Here is a 15,459-nt window from a genome sequence, read left to right as displayed (position 1 = left end):
AAGAGAACTGAGGCCTATGCGGTCTGGCTATAAAGAATCAGATTCTAGAGGCCGTATATGGCCATGCGCCATTCTCATTCAGGAACCTGTTTCAAGTAAAAAATCTATCTTGCCCAGAGCTCAGGGCATATATTCACTTCAGTATAAACATGTAGTTAGTGATCATCTGGGCCTTGAGAAGTACTCCATCTCTCTCTCTCTCTCTGGATCAGTCTGGTGGAATGACGGCTTTGGGCCTGAGAATACGTGTTCTGCTAGCGCCACCTGCTGGCCCTGGAGAGCCTCTCCTGACTGCTGGCCTCCAAGTCTCAGCCAGGAGCGTTACATATTACTAACACCTCTGAAAGAACTTCTAGTACCACAGAACCTATCTTGTATGTGTAGAGGGGAACTTACCAAACATTTACTTTGTTTCTTGTTTACTATGTAATGGATGTTTCATAGTTTGCTGGCCTTTCTGTTTTTGCCTTTCCACAAAGTAAGACACATGGTGAGGTGCTGAAAGAGCGAGTGAAAATGAGCCTCACACCACAGTCTGTGATTCTGAAGACTGTTGTTTCGACATTTATTCCTCAGGTACTGAGCTCTGTGCATGGTACTTCATGGTTGAACTATTAATAGTTACATAGCACTTAACCAAAAGGATGTTTTGAGCTTAGATGGTTAATAAGTCCCTGCAGGTGTCCATTGTTTCGAGAGGTGCTGTAGAAGATTCAGAGAAGTATGTGACAAGTTCTCAGCCTTCAGAGAACCCAGTCTAGTCAGGGAAACAATAAGCCAAGCAATACAGGATAGTATCTGTGGATGTGCCTGCAAGCGTGTTCATGCAGGCCTGCTAACTCGCTTTAGTCCTATCTGGCTCTGTACAACCCTACGGACTTCAGCCCCCCAGGCTCCTCTGTCCATAGGGGTTCTCCAGGCAAGAATACTGAAATGGGTTGCTATGCCTTCCTCCGGGGGATCTTTCCCAACCAGGGATCAAACCCGTGTCTTTTATGTCTCCTGCATTGGCAGGCGGTTCTCTACCACCAGTGCTCCCTGGGAAGCCCCATTCCTGTAAGTACTAACTGTCAAATAATGACATTGTTTTAGACCTTAAGATAAATATATAAATATGTATATTTAAAAGATAAATATATGTACTATGCGCTAGACACGTGGCAGTGCCTGGAGCATTATTTTTTCTTGCCACAACTTAAATAATATATATTTGAAAGATAAATATATGTACTATGCTAGACATGTGGCAATGCCTGGAGCATTTTTTTTTTCTTTTTTGTCACAACTGAGGATGCTAGACATCCTGTAATGCACAGGACAGCCGTCCCTGTCCTGTCAAAGAATTTTCTGGCCCCAAATGCCAGTAGTGCTGAGACTGAAAAACCTGTGCTTACGACCCTTAGATCAGTGATGAGCAAACCAGGTATGATTTCTGCTCTCCTAGTATCATGAGGAAGAGATGTTAAAAATATAATAGCTTCCTGACAGAATTCAAGACAGAGACTACTCAAGAACCTTTCTTGATAGAATTCAAGATAGAGACTACTCAAGAACCTTGCTTGTCAAAGTGTAGTTTTCAGACCTGAAGCATCCGTATCACTTTGAAGCATATTTAAAATGTATTGATCCCTACCCCTTCCTGAATAAAAAGCATGCATTTTAACAACATCCTCAGGTAACTCCTATGCACATTAATGCCTGAGACACGCTGCTCCTAAGTTTTCCGGAAAAGACAAGACTTGAGTTTTCATTATTTTATGAAGACCAGGAAAGAAGGAAGCATGTTCCAGACGGTGAGAGCTGTATGAGGGAAGGTCCTGAGATAGTAAGTTGGAACTTCTAGTTTTCGGTTCAGCACCAGTAACAATTAACATAGTGTTAAAGTTCGCTTAGCGCCAGACTTTGTGCTAAGAGCTTTAGATGGAATAGTTCATATAACTCGCCTGAGGCTAGTAATAAGGCAAGATCCATTATGTCTATCTATGGGGAAAAAGAAACTCAGGGACACAGGGGTCAAAGAATTTGCTCAGGGATCCACTGACGAGCCAGGCCGATGGAATCACAGCTGCGTTTTCCCACCATCCTAAGTGGTTCTTATTCACCTTTACCCACAAGAGAGCGCCAAAGCCGTAGTGCCAACTCTCCCCACCCAGCCACGCAGACGCGTAGCGCAACGAGCGGAAGCCGGAGGCCCAGCGCCCACACTCCACCGGAAGTCAGTGCATTGTGGGAAGCGTCTCGATGTTTATTTACATCCCCGCCTCCAGCGCTAAAGCGAGTACACTTGGAATGGAAAGGACTGGATTCTGAAGATGACACGGCTCCGAAAAGCTTCCAAGAAGTGCGAAGGAAGCTTTGTGTAACTTTTGGCGGGAATCAAGGCTAGCAAAACCTCAGCAGTTTACTACTGCTAAGACGGCCCGGGCCGCCCCGTCCGCCCCGCCTTGAGCTAGAGTAGACGTCTCTATGGTCGAGTAAACATAGAGAGGCGTCTCTCGGCCCTGGGGGGTGGAACTGCGCATGAGTAGTAGCTGCAGCGTTGGAAAAATGGCGGAGGAAGAGTAAGTGTTTGGGCATGTGTATCTCTGGTGTGGCTTCTTGAGCATCCGGTGCCATCCACAGTGTTTATTTCTCGCTGGCGGAAAATAAGGGTACTTGTGGACTGAAAGAAGAGAATAGGAAAGGCTCCAGATTACAGAAAGAGGAGTGAGGCGCCGTACGGGTTGGTGTGGGTGGGCGAAGGGGGCCGCCGCGGAGCTCGGGTCATCTCCAGGGGGCGAGGATTGACTTTCGGGCAGCGGGCTGAGAGCAGGCGGGGTTCCCCCAGCTGCGCTTAAGTGTTACCCCTGTAGCTGGGTCTGCACGCGACCCAACTCCACGGGGCGGAATCTCCTTGCTGGTAGAGTCTATAAAGCTGTGGCAGTAGAAGCTCCGTTGACGTGTATGAGGACCAGTGGCTGTGGGGTTCGTGACTTATTAAGTCTTTGGGTCCTAGGAAATGTGAGGGGTCCATTTTGAGGGCTAGTGTTAGAAACCACAGATTTCGGAAGGGCCACAGCCCTTAGGAATTTGAAGATAGTGTTTCCCTAGGATATCTTTTGGAAATTTGGTGCATATTTGTTTCTTAAGTACTGTCGCTGGTCTCCATTTTCTCTATCAGACCAAGAAGAAAGATCCCTTTGGTTCCAGAGAATCTCTTGAAAAAGAGGAAGGCTTATCAGGCCCTCAAAGCCACCCAGGCAAAACAAGCGCTTTTGCAAAGGAAGGAGGTAATGGTGGGAACCAGGTGGAGGGAATTAGAGTTTGTGTTTGAGTTGTATCCAGCACGTGTTGAACTAGACTTGGTACCGATGGCCACTTCCCCCATCGGTTACGTTATCCTCGATATTGATTTCTTGTCTTTGTTTAGCAAAAAATGTATCAAACACTTTCCACGGGCAAAGTACTGGATTTGAGTTGTTAAGGAAGAAAGTAATTGCAGAGTTCCGGATTCATACCAAATGATTTGAGAGACCAGAATTTGTACCTGGAGGAAAATTTTTAATGTACCAGTTTTGTACAGTTTTTGCTATTTGCTACATGATTTTGGAGGCAGTTTATGATGCCTAACACAGTGTTAGGATCCCTAAACACTTGATGTATTACTTGATGGTAAACGTTGCTGCTGCTGCTAAGTCCCTTCAGTCCTGTTCGACTCTGTGCGACCCCATAGATGGCAGCCCACCAGGCTCCACGGTCCCTGGTATTCTCCAGGCAAGAACACTGGAGTGGGTTGCCATTTCCTTCTCCAGTGCTTGAAAGTGAAAAGTGAAAGTGAAGTCGCTCAGTCGTGTCCGACTCTTAGCTACCCCAAGGACTGCAGCCTACCAGGCTTCTCCGTTCATGGACTGACAGCATGTACATTGGTTTTTTCGTTTGTTTATCAGGGACTTTTCCCAATAGTTCCCAAGTTTTCTCAGCTTCACTTCTTTCTTGTCGATCTTGTTTTTTTATTATATAAGAATAGAGGGGCCGTCCCTAGCATCCCAGTGGCTAAGAATCCTTGCTTCTATCCCAGGGGGCATGGGTTCAATCCTTGGTCAGGGAACTAAGATCCTGCATGCTGAAATGAGGTGAAAATAAGTAAAAATAAATTTAAAAAAGTAAAAATAGAGGATGTTTGTTTGTGCCCCTTTCCAGACCATAGGGGAAATAAGCTCTATGAATAGTGACTAGTGAATTACTCTTGTGAAAGAAAAAGATGCTTACAGAGGCAAAAAAAAATGGTGATGATGGTCTGCCTTCTCTGTAGCAGAGGAAAGGAAAACAAGTCAAGTTTAAGCGACTAGAATGGTTTGTACATGATTCCTGGCGGCAACTACGGGACAGAGTGCGACTCAGACGGCTAGAAGTGAAACCGCATGGCTTGGAAGTGCCAGACAAACATTCCTTGGCCTTTGTTGTACGCATTGAAAGGTAGGGAACTTGGTGGATTCCATGAGGCTAGGGAAACTGTTGGTTCGCTTTAGACCCTTTTTAGGGAGATGAGATTTAAGCCCTAAAGGCAAGTTGTGCTAGGAATTCTGGGCTAAGCAAAACAGATTTTGTCTTCAAAATTAGGGAGACTGGAGGACTTCCCTGGAGGTCCAGTGGTTAAGACTTAACCTTCCAAAAATAAGTTTAAAAAAAAAAAAAAAAAAAAACACTTAACCTTCCAATGCAGGGGGTGTGGGTTTGATCAGTGGAACTAAGATCCCACCTGACTTTGTAGCCAAAAAAAAAAAAAAAACAAAACAAGCAATACTGTAACAAATTCAATAAAGACGTCTACTAAAGTTAGCCACATGAAAAAAAGAAGATTCGGGAGATTGGGACTTTCCTGGTGGTCCAGTGGTTATGACTCTGCATTTCCATTCCAGGAGGATAGGTTTGATCCCTGGTGAGGGAACCAAGAATCCCACGTGCCACAAGGTGCAGCCAAAAAATATATTAATATATTAGGGAGACTGACATTAAGCAAACAAACATGACGATACACTAATTGCTGTGAAGACAAAAAGTGCTGGATGTTAGGACACGGGGGCCACAGTGTGATCTGTAGTGGTTTAGGACACTTGAAGCAGGAAGCTGTGGCCTGCCCACAAGAAAAGTTTGGAGGGCAGCTTTCCAGGCAGAGATGCAGGAAGTTCAAGTGTAGGATCAGGGTGGTTTCTTAGGAACGGAACCAGGGTTCAGCAGATGGTGCATAGTCAGTGCTGGGGAGAGCTTTTTCACATTCAGCGATAACCTTACCCATTCCTACCGGCACATACAGCATTAGCTCTCCCTTTCATACCCAGTCATCCAAGTCAGAAACGTGGGGTTTTGTTTTTATTTGGCTGCAACAGGTCTCAGTTTCAGCACACAGGATCTTCGATCTTCACTATTTTAAGTGGCATGTGAGATCTAGTTCCCTGACCAGGGATTGAACCTGGGCCTCTAGCATCAGGAGCACAGAGTCTTAGCCACTGGACCACCAGGGAAGTCCCAGAAACCTGTGGGTTTTAAGTATGTGTGAGCCTCCTATCCTTGCCCTTGCCCATAATCTCTTTTTTACCTTTTATTTGTATTTTTTAAATTAGAGTGTAGTTGGCTTTCATTGCCCATGATCTCTTTCCTGGCCTATCATATCAGCTGTCTAGCTAAACTTCCCAGACTTGGGTGTCACTTTTCTTGTTTCTCTTTTATATGCTCTCTTTGGTGATTGTCAAATCTGGTTACGTCTCCTTTACTTAAAATCTTCTCTAGCTTTTAACACCCACAGACACAAGTCCATTGTCCTTAGCTTGACACATACAGCCCTCCCCATTACAAGTCCAGGGACCATTCCTATCCCTGTAGCACCTCGGGCTTTGCTCCACATAGCGTGGCAAGTGATCTGTTTACATGGCTGCTTCCCACTCAGTTGAACCTGCCCTCTGGGTGCGCATTAGTGGCACACACTTTATGGTGCTTGCTGGGCAGAGCCTGACTTTGCTGTTCATTTTAGGATTAATGGGGTGAGTTCACTGGTGCAAAGGACCATTGCCAGACTTCGCCTGAATAAGATTTTCAGTGGTGTCTTTGTGAAAGTGACCCCTGAAACCATAAAGACGCTTCGTATCGTAGAACCTTATGTGACCTGGGGGTGAGTATGGTTTTTTGTGTGAATTCACATTACATGATACTGCAGAATGTTGAGAACATTGGCATGCACAGGGTACTGTTCTCCAGCACTTTTGTTGCTGAGTCGGGGGAACATTCTGCCACGTCCACAGTCATCAGGGGTCAACTGCTAGCCTTAAGAATCTTGGAACATGGAGCGGGTAGAGCAGGGGTTATTGGTACAGCTCATAACAGTTTGAACAGGGCTGTGGTAGGGCTTGGTCAGCTGTGGGTTAAGGCTGAGTAAGATAAGAGATTAATTGTTGGAATCTTGAAGCAGAGCTAGGGTGGTATTCCTTCAAACATTAAAACCCCAAAAAAGACTTGGATTTCATTTCAAACTTTTTCAAACTCTTGAATAGGGTCACATAAGGCCAAAGTCCTAGATTATAACCCATGACTTTATTTTTGCTGGGAAGTAAACATCTTTACCTGGTGAGCATTTGCATCTGTAATTGCATTTCTAATTACATAGTTGGGGCTGTGTGGGGTTTTTCCACCTCCTTTGGTTGTATGCTTCCCAAGTGTCCCAGCTGCAGTGTGTTGACACTCGTGGGGAAGGGGGTTGGGAGACTCCTTAGCCAGGCTACAGGACTGCGCTGCCACCGGGGGGCGGCGCTGTGATTGAGCTTCGTTCTGCCTCACATAGATTTCCAAATCTGAAGTCTGTTCGGGAACTCATCTTGAAACGTGGACAAGCGAAGGTCAAGAACAAGGTCATCCCTCTGACAGACAACACAGTTATTGAGGAGCACCTGGGTGAGTGTCTGAGGAGTCAGCAGAAAGGGCCCCCAGAACTTGCCAGAGTGCTGAGCGCTGGCATATCAGAGTCTCGCAGTATGTGCTGGGAAAGTGCTAAATACAGAAATCTGAACCTTATGTTTCTTAGGAAAGTTTGATGTCATTTGCTTGGAAGACCTCATTCATGAAATTGCCTTCCCGGGGAAGAATTTCCTGGCAATCTCAAGGTTCCTACGCCCTTTCCAACTCTCAGTGGCCCGTCATGCTACCAAGAATAGAGTGGGCTTCCTCAAGGAAGTGGGCTCACCAGGCTATCGGGGTGAACGCATCAATCAGCTCATCCGACAGCTGAACTAAACCCAGGTGAGGTGGGGCTGAAACTGCCCTTTGGTGGACTCTCAATGGGCCAGGCCTCGCCCCCTAAAAGGTCATCTTGTATTTAAGTGTATGAGAATAACTTTGGGTGGGAGGTGGCTGGTACTCACAAATTTAGTGGATGGAGATACTTGAAACAGTGAATGCCTGGTTAGGACATGGGGCTGTGTGTATCTCAAGAGTTACAGGATAGAAAACACTTGAGTGACCAAAAACCGTCTCTGTTGCTGTGTTCATTTTAGCTGGAGATGGAGAGAGAATAAAAAACTAATTTCAAAAAGGATATTCCTTCCCTCCTCTGTTGAAGGAATCTTAATTCTGGAAAGCTTTCATTGTTACGCTTAGGTTAGGGTTACGGTACATCTGTATTAATGGAGTTGTTTTTTCTTCCTCAGTGTACCTGAAAACAGTGCACTGGAAGCGTGTGTTTTTGTGTTATGGACTTGCCGCTCAGTATCTTCAGGGAAGATTGTTTTCTGCTAGAATATATCTTCAGAAACTGGAGGAAAGGGCCAGGGGAAACACGGTGATGTTCCCAGCAGGCACTGCATCCCACCTCAGTTCCAAGGAAGAGTTCCTGTGATGACCACCGTCCACCTCTGAAACCAGCAAAGGCTCATGCCACGGAGGAGGAAGTCCTCTTCTATCACATCTCTCCTGGGCTGTACTGTTGGTGACTGAACACTTACCTATGAGTACAAGATAGCAGCGGACCAAGCCCAGGAGCATGTTGAACCTGGGGTTTCCTGGGGCCTTGTTTTTGGAAGAACTTGAAGTTAGAATTAAGTTAGAACTTGAAATTAAAATTGAAAGCACACAAAAACAGTACTTGGTTGTCTCTCCCGTGAGTTCATGTTCTAACTTCAGCGACAGCTTGGCAAGCTCTCAGGCTGGCTCTAGGTATATCCAGTGTCTTATCATTGCAGCTGGCTTAGTGCTTTTCTCTAGCTCAGGACTTTAACCTACTCCTGGATCTGTGAGAAGGGCCCTTTCCCAGAAAAACATACACTCCAGTTTTTTCTTGGAAGTTTAGGGTATTTGTAGATCCTTCTCAGGGACCCAGGGACCTTATGTGAAGAAGTCCTGTGCTATCAGGATTGGTCACACAGGCTCTGATCTTGCAGCCTCCTCTGGTTCTGTGCCCTGTTGGAAGACCAAAGCTTACCAGAGTTTTTTTTTTCCCTTTCAAGCCAAGTGGATGTTTCCTACAATATGGTAGAATGCTGAGCCCCTGTGCCATTAATCTGTCGATCTAAAAAGGAAGTGGAAAACTTTATCCAAGCCAAATTTAAGAATCATATCTCAGAAAGCTCTAAGAACTGTTCTGCCCGTTAGAAGTGAAGACACAGTTACATAAATTTTTTGAGAGAGGAGGGCTGTACGTCAAATAACATTGACAGCTGATACAGTCCAGACCTGAGTGCCATGGGACCCCTTATCAAATGGAATGTTACCTCTAAGGGCTTGTCTTAGGAGAATATTGCTCTCTATGGTTGAGGGGAAATTTCTGCCAATGAGGAAAGTTTGGTCAATGCATAATGCAGCTAGATACACAATGCACAGTGGCAGGAGAGAGAAGGCCAAAGAGATGATTTCTTGTTTTGGAGATTTCCTTAGTCCAGTGGCTGAAACTCTGCTGTCAATGCAGGGGGCCAGGGTTCAATCCCTAGTCAGGGAACTAGATCCCAAATGTCTTAAGTTTGCTTGCATGCTGCAAAGATGGAAGATCTCATGTAGAAGACCTGGCTCAACCAAATAAGACACTTAAGAGTCTTGCCATAAGGTACGTACTTCACCGTTTCCCCCTGTTGATCTTTAATCTTTTGACAGAAAGTGTTAGGTAACCAAGTGTTTGGTCCCTCAAAGCAGGGATGGGTGCTTGCCTGCTTCAGGGCCATCAGGCTGCTAGATGCCAGGTCCTGATAGCCCGGTTCTCTCTTTGGGGGTTATGCTAGCAGAATGTTTGTCAGGGACTGACAGTCAATTCTAGATTGTCCAATAAGGGACTTGAGCTAATTTTCCTTGCATGTACATTGTGTATGTACATTATTTTATAGAAAACTATAGATGTGATCTAGTTTTAAGTTATTCAAACATCTGAACTTCAGAAATTTGCCTTTTCATGGGTCTTAAGATGAGGAAACAAATACTATGGCCAAATGGTCCTATCACTGGAAAACAGAAACCAGTGTCCTGCACTGAAGGCAGACTGACAGCTTGCCAGGGACTGTCCTCGGGCTTCCTGTGAGTATCCTTCAGCCCAGGGGAAACGTGATTGTGCATCCCCCTAACCAACCTGGGGAGAGCTGAGGTCACAAAGTGTACCAAAAACTTACTGGGTCCTAGTAGGTAGTACCAGCCACTAATATAAAGGATTAGATATTGCAGAAAGAACCCACCTGCCATTGCAGGAGACGTGGATTCAATCCCTGGTCTGGGAAGATCCCACATGCCATGGAGCAGCTAAGCCTATATGCCACAATGTTCGGGCTTCCCTGGTGGCTCAGCAGTAAAGAGTCTGCCTGCCAACGCATCCTCCCTGGAGAAGGAAATGGCAACCCACTCCAGTATTCTTGCCTGAAAAATCGCCTGGACAGAGGAGCCTGGCGAGCTACAGTCCACGTGGTCGCAGAGGTGGACACAACTTAGTGACTAAACGGCGTGGCAGAAGAGGCATCATTGATTGGCTGGTGAAAGGGTCTCAGTGATACTGGCAGTGTAACAGCTTGCACAGTGCTAGACTGTCTTAAAATAATTGCTTTTTGAAACTTGCATGTGTTTGAGCCCAAGAAATACATTTGGTTCCTAAGCAAAACTAAGAGCAATTGTCAAAATAGTATACAAGCCTGGTCCAGAATCTTGGGTCAGCTGTCTTATTTCAGGTGTCTTACCATGGTCTGGTAGTGCTGGTCTTAAAATCAGGTGTCAAAACAAGTTTCAGTTCATTCAGGAAAGGCCTTCTAACATGGCTTTAAGGAATTCTTTATCCCATGTCTTTTCCAGTATGAATAATATCCTGGTTGCAGGTGATGGTGAATCCAATCTTCATCCAAGGTTGGATTACTGTTGTAAAGCAACTATGCCCCAAATAAACACACAAACACAAAAAACCCCAAAGTTAGATTATTGTGATAGACTTTAGAAACAGTGTCCTTTAATAACTTACAAGGAGCTATCTGGGAAGTGAGTCTTAATCAGTAAACATACTTCAATTAACAAAACTAGAATGTTCACTGAAACAATCTTTTTCTTTCTAAAATTACCCTCATTTCTACCAAATAAGTGGTTAACTGACCATATTGTTAGCTATATATGACAAAAACTTTCAAAGTCAAGGTTAAAGACTTTGATTACATTGCAATTGAAAAGCAATTTGATTACTGACTGCTGTGACATACACTAAACCTATGACTGATATCACCAGGTCATACCAGAATTTTAGGAGTTCCTTATAATTTCTAGTATATATCTATTTAAAATGTTTACCCATATGACACAACCTAAGAAGTTTTATCACCACTTAACAATGCTTCTCATTTAACATACCAAATAAGTCTAATCAGTTTAATATTCCTCTGAGATGGGAAGAAAACAAGTATTGTGAGGTGTTCCGGGGCAATTAGGAAAACCTCAGAGTTAGCTAGACAGATCAAATAAACTTCACTTAGAATTTGATCATTGGAAAGATTGTCAGAAGTATCAAAAAGTTTTAAAACACTTGGTCAAATAGAATCACAGGTCACTGAAACAATTCCCATTCACCTAACCAAAGTGCCAGTGAAAGATCTCAATGGCAGAGTCAGGTCACGGAAACACGAACTCATAATCTATTAACAAAAGCAGCTCAATATTTTAAGAAAAATTTGTCTTCTTAGAAGGCCAAATTCAGGTTTTGTACCACTTTAAAACTTTTTCTTAAGTTCAGTCTTAGCCAGTCTTGACCATGCACAAAACTCTTACAGTGTCCTTTTTCACAAACCTCGATAAATTTCTCTATCTGTAAAGAAACAACCAGCTCTAGGACACCACCTTTTTTTTCCTTTTAACAAAATGCATTTTCATTCCTTATACTTTTCTTTGTTGAAAACACACTTCCTACCTTCCTTGCATTCTGAAATGTCTCCTTTATAATTCTTAACCTAAAAACCTTAAAATTTCGGGATTTCCCTGGTGGTCCAGTGGTTGACTCTGAGCTTCCACTGCAGGAGGCTCAGGTTTGATTACTAGTCAGAGAACTAAGATCCACCTGACATGCATGTGATGGCCACACACACACACACACACAATCTCTAGTGAAAACCAAACAGTAATTGTAAACTGCTGTGATATCAGCATTTCCTGACTGACAAACTTAGGTGTTAGTTTTCCTCTCTTAAGAACAGACCTCCCCAACAATTAATGTTCTGGTATTTCATCCTATTTGAAATGACCTGGATAGCAAATGAATTCTCATAATTTGGTTTAATTTCTAGTTACTAAGATCTGGAGATACTATTTTATTTTTTTGCCTCACCACACAGTTTGCTGGAGCTTAGTGAAAGTGCCAAGTCCTAACCACTGGACCATCAGGGAATTCCCTGGTTTGAGTTCTTTTAGGTGGCTCAGTTTCTCTCCATGACACCATCATGAGTGCTTGAAGCACTAGGCAATCAGCCTCCGTCATGCCCCCAGATAAGCAGTACTTAATGACCACAGTGGGGTTTCCTTATGGGACTGCTACAGGTCATGAAAACTGATCCTATGACACTTCTGGGAGATCCTCTGTCATCTAAGAGTATCTTGTAACTGGAAGGAGCAAAATGTCCCTTTATTCTTTGGAGATGAAAAATTCAGTCTCTGATTTCACTAGTAATATTTTGTTCAGACCATATATCAACTCTTTTTTTTTTTTTTTCAATTTAAGCCAAATTTGACAAAAACCCAGCCACACGTTTCCCTGGTCCTCTTGTCCAGACCCCCTAGGTGTCTAGGAAATGCACCAGTGCCCTAAAGACAGCAAGTCTTAAAACCAGCTCAAATAAAAGTTTTAGGATCAACACCCAAACAATGAGATCTAAGTATCAGGAGAACTTAACCAAGAACTGAGGAGTGTTGAGAAGCTGGTGGGGCTCAATGGGCCCATGCCAGTACCAAGCACTGGTTCTGAGTAGACCCCAGGTAGCCTCTGGCAGGAATCTCTAATAGCCTACAGCAAGCATATATTAATGAAATGAAAAATAAATCTAAAAAAGAAACTTAAGCTTTTATTTGAGCCAAATTTGAGAATTATAATCCAGGAAGAGCATCTCAGAAAGCTCTGAGAACTATCATGCCCATAAGAAGTCAAGTTATATAAGTTTTTTGAGACACAGGGCTGTACATTAAATGACATATTGTTGCCAATTTGCATAATGCAGATCTGAGCACCATGTAACCTCTTAGGAAGGAATATTACCTTTAAGGAGTTGTTTTAGGAGAATGTTGCTCTTTACTGTTGAGTGGCAGTTTTGACTGATGGGGAAGGTTTCAACTGATGCAAAATGCCGGTACACAGTGCCCAGTGAGGGAGAGAGGAGGTGAAAGGGCAGAGATTTTTTGTTAAAATTTTTCTTCTCTTAGCCATAAAATATGAATTTTATTTCATAGTTAATTGGCTCAAGAGTTAACCTGCCAGGAATAGATGTTACTCATACCGTAAAGCACCGTGAAGTCAGATTTATTTAAAATGATGTATCAAAGTCATGAGAAAAGAGCAGTTGTGAGTGTGGAAGCCCAGGGTTTATAGCCCAGATCTTATACTAAATACAGGAATGTTCCTACTTTTGCCTGTAAAATGGAACTAATATAGTCTTGCCTGTCTGCCTCTCATAGTTGAGTATTATTATAAAGGAGGTATAAAAATGTATGCTCTTCTGTATTGTATACCATAATATATACCATTCCCTGAACAAATTGTGGGACTATACTTATTTCTGGGAAAAGCTAGTCCTTTTAATGTGTGCTAATATGGGTTCGTGAATCATGAACCGAATATGTTCTAGGTGTAGGCAGAACAAAAAAACCTACTTTCAGGAAGCAAGAGTAGGTACAGTGAGCTAAGTAGCTGATTTAAAGAGACTGACTTTAAAAGGTAGTTAAAGCTTTTCCTCAGCTCTAGACCCTCTAGCCCCTTGCCTGACCCAGCTGGTTCTCAGAGCCTAGGATTCTAGGGGTTGTTATTGACTGGCTCTTTTTATGCTTTGAGATTTCATTGTCATTCCAGGGCCAAGTTTTCTCATCAGACTTTTTTTTTCACTGCCTATCTGGAGAATGGTTATCTGAAATCAAAATGCCACTTGGATCCCAAGTTCACTTCCACAACCACCAGTATAAACTAAACTGGGAGATAAACACTGATGTCTAAACTCCTAAGAAATCATTCCCAGTGGGTCAGAACCATTTAGTGTTTCCTAAGTAGCATTTAAAAATGAAAACATATCTATGCACTGCAAGTAGTAAAGTTATGAGATTTGTTTCAATTTATATAAGGACTAAAACAGAATCTAAAAAGATAATCTTTTAAACTGAGGCTCCCAGTCCAGAGATACAACTGCAAAACCACTGCAGTGATGCTCCCAGGAGGCTTAAGTCCAGCTGATAGGCAGAGGTGAAAGCACAAGGAAGAGCAGAGTGGCCAGTGTCCAAGGTCTGAGTCCATGTGGGACATGGTCATTCCCTCCAGATCTCAGAAAAACACACAACTTTAAATTGGAGAATTATGTTTTATTTGGTGAACGTTTTGAGCAATCAAGCCTGGGAAGCAGCTTTTCAGACAGCTCCAAGGGACTGCTCCAAAGAGGAAAGGAAGGAGCCAGGATATTCAGGAGTTTGTCAATAAAAATCAGGTAGTCAGAACATCAAAAGATTAGTTAGAAAATCCAAACATCTCAATTTAACGAATTTAATACTTTCCTATGTATGGGAAGATGCAAGAGTCTGGGCTTACTGAAACCATTCCTTTGATATGCACTTGACCTATCCAGGACCAGCATCCTGTTCTTTCCCATCCTGAGTTCCCTCAGGGTGCACCCAGGTGGCTACCCAGGTGAGGGCCTGGCAGCAGGCAGCCCGCCTGTCTCTCCTGAGTTCCCTCAGGGCTCACCATCAGGGGCAGTTGTAGCAGCTGATGGTTTGATGGCACAGCTCCTTTTGTTTGTTGATATGGCAGGCAACATTTTTCATCCACAGTGCTTCCACTTAGTAATAAAATTAGACCAACATTTGGGAGATGTTTCACGACCAATATGGTCCCATGGTGCTAGGAAGGCTCATTCCTATCTCAGGCAAAGGTTCTGTTGATAAGCTACTCAATGTATTGAGAAGTTTTCTTGGAGCAGGGCCTGTTGATAATCTAAAATTCTCTGGATCCTTGTCTTACTAGTCTATTATGATCGAGGAAAGGTTTTTCATTGTTGCTTCTTCCCATATCTAGAATCATACTATTACAATCATTGATCTATTTCCCTGAGATGTTTCAGTTCACTTTAGTCGCTCAGTCGTGTCCAACTCTTTGCGACCCCATGAATCGCAGCACGCCAGGCCTCCCTGTCCATCACCAACTCCCGGAGTTCACTCAGACTCACGTCCATCGAATCATTGATGCCATCCAGCCATCTCATCCAGATGTTTAGCCATCATTAATTTTGTTAGAGACCTGGTTACACATTGAGCAATGCAAGAGAGAATCTTATAAACTAGCTGGGATAAGTAATAGAGCTAGTAACATTAATAAGATCATAGTACAACATAGAGAGACACAAACCATAAACAAACTGAAAACAAAGAACAAATTAAAACAATGATTAGTATGAAAGTGAACATGTTAGTCACTCAGTCATGTCCGACCTATTGTGACCCATGAAGTGTTGTCCACCAGGCTCCTTTGTCCATGGAACTGTCCAGGCAAGAATACTGGAGTGGGTAGCCATTCCTTTCTCCAGGGGATCTTCCTGACCCAGAGCCTGAACCTAGGTCTCCTGCGTTGCAAGCAGATTCTTTACCATCTGAGCCACCAGGGAAGCCTATAACTGCTTGTAATTTGGTTGTAATAAGCCATCAAGTCCATAGGAGACCTAGCTGGAGAAGCCAAATTCTGAGAGCATTAGGTACAGAGAAAAAGATAAATGTTTAATTTTTATAAAGGTATATTTTATCAACATCGGA

General features: G+C 43.4%; 1 protein-coding gene and 1 non-coding gene across 3 annotated transcripts; one reads left to right on the top strand and one right to left on the bottom strand.

Annotated features, from left to right (window-relative positions):
• Positions 1 to 2,215: 2,215 nt before the first annotated feature.
• RPL7L1 (ribosomal protein L7 like 1) lies at positions 2,216 to 8,106 on the top strand. Of its 2 annotated transcripts, none has more exons than XM_040249670.1 (7): positions 2,216 to 2,561; positions 3,161 to 3,269; positions 4,292 to 4,455; positions 6,008 to 6,145; positions 6,812 to 6,921; positions 7,052 to 7,266; positions 7,674 to 8,106. In XM_040249670.1, exons 1-6 carry the CDS (start codon positions 2,521 to 2,523, stop codon positions 7,258 to 7,260), a joined length of 771 nt encoding a protein of 256 aa, XP_040105604.1. In that variant the 5' UTR covers positions 2,216 to 2,520; the 3' UTR covers positions 7,261 to 7,266; positions 7,674 to 8,106. The 2 variants fall into 2 exon arrangements, with proteins under 2 accessions (XP_040105604.1, XP_040105603.1); XM_040249669.1 differs by having other exon boundaries at positions 2,219 to 2,341.
• TRNAR-CCU lies at positions 5,429 to 5,501 on the bottom strand. Its single transcript has one exon. It is a non-coding gene; the product is annotated as a tRNA-Arg (tRNA).
• Positions 8,107 to 15,459: the final 7,353 nt, after the last annotated feature.

This window comes from Oryx dammah, unplaced genomic scaffold, assembly GCF_014754425.2.
Source record: "Oryx dammah isolate SB20612 unplaced genomic scaffold, SCBI_Odam_1.1 HiC_scaffold_11, whole genome shotgun sequence".
NCBI lineage: Eukaryota > Metazoa > Chordata > Mammalia > Artiodactyla > Bovidae > Oryx > Oryx dammah.
The sequence above is the reverse complement of the archived record's forward strand: the minus strand, read 5'-3'. Positions and strand labels throughout refer to the sequence as shown.

Excerpts from the sequence above, each read along its gene's own strand:
- RPL7L1 (XM_040249670.1), top strand. The coding sequence starts at position 2,521 with ATGAGTAGTAGCTGCAGCGTTGGAAAAATGGCGGAGGAAGA. Across the intron at positions 2,562-3,160 it reads GGAAAAATGGCGGAGGAAGA|ACCAAGAAGAAAGATCCCTT; the intron begins GTAAGTGTTTGG and ends TTTCTCTATCAG. Across the intron at positions 6,146-6,811 it reads GAACCTTATGTGACCTGGGG|ATTTCCAAATCTGAAGTCTG; the intron begins GTGAGTATGGTT and ends TGCCTCACATAG.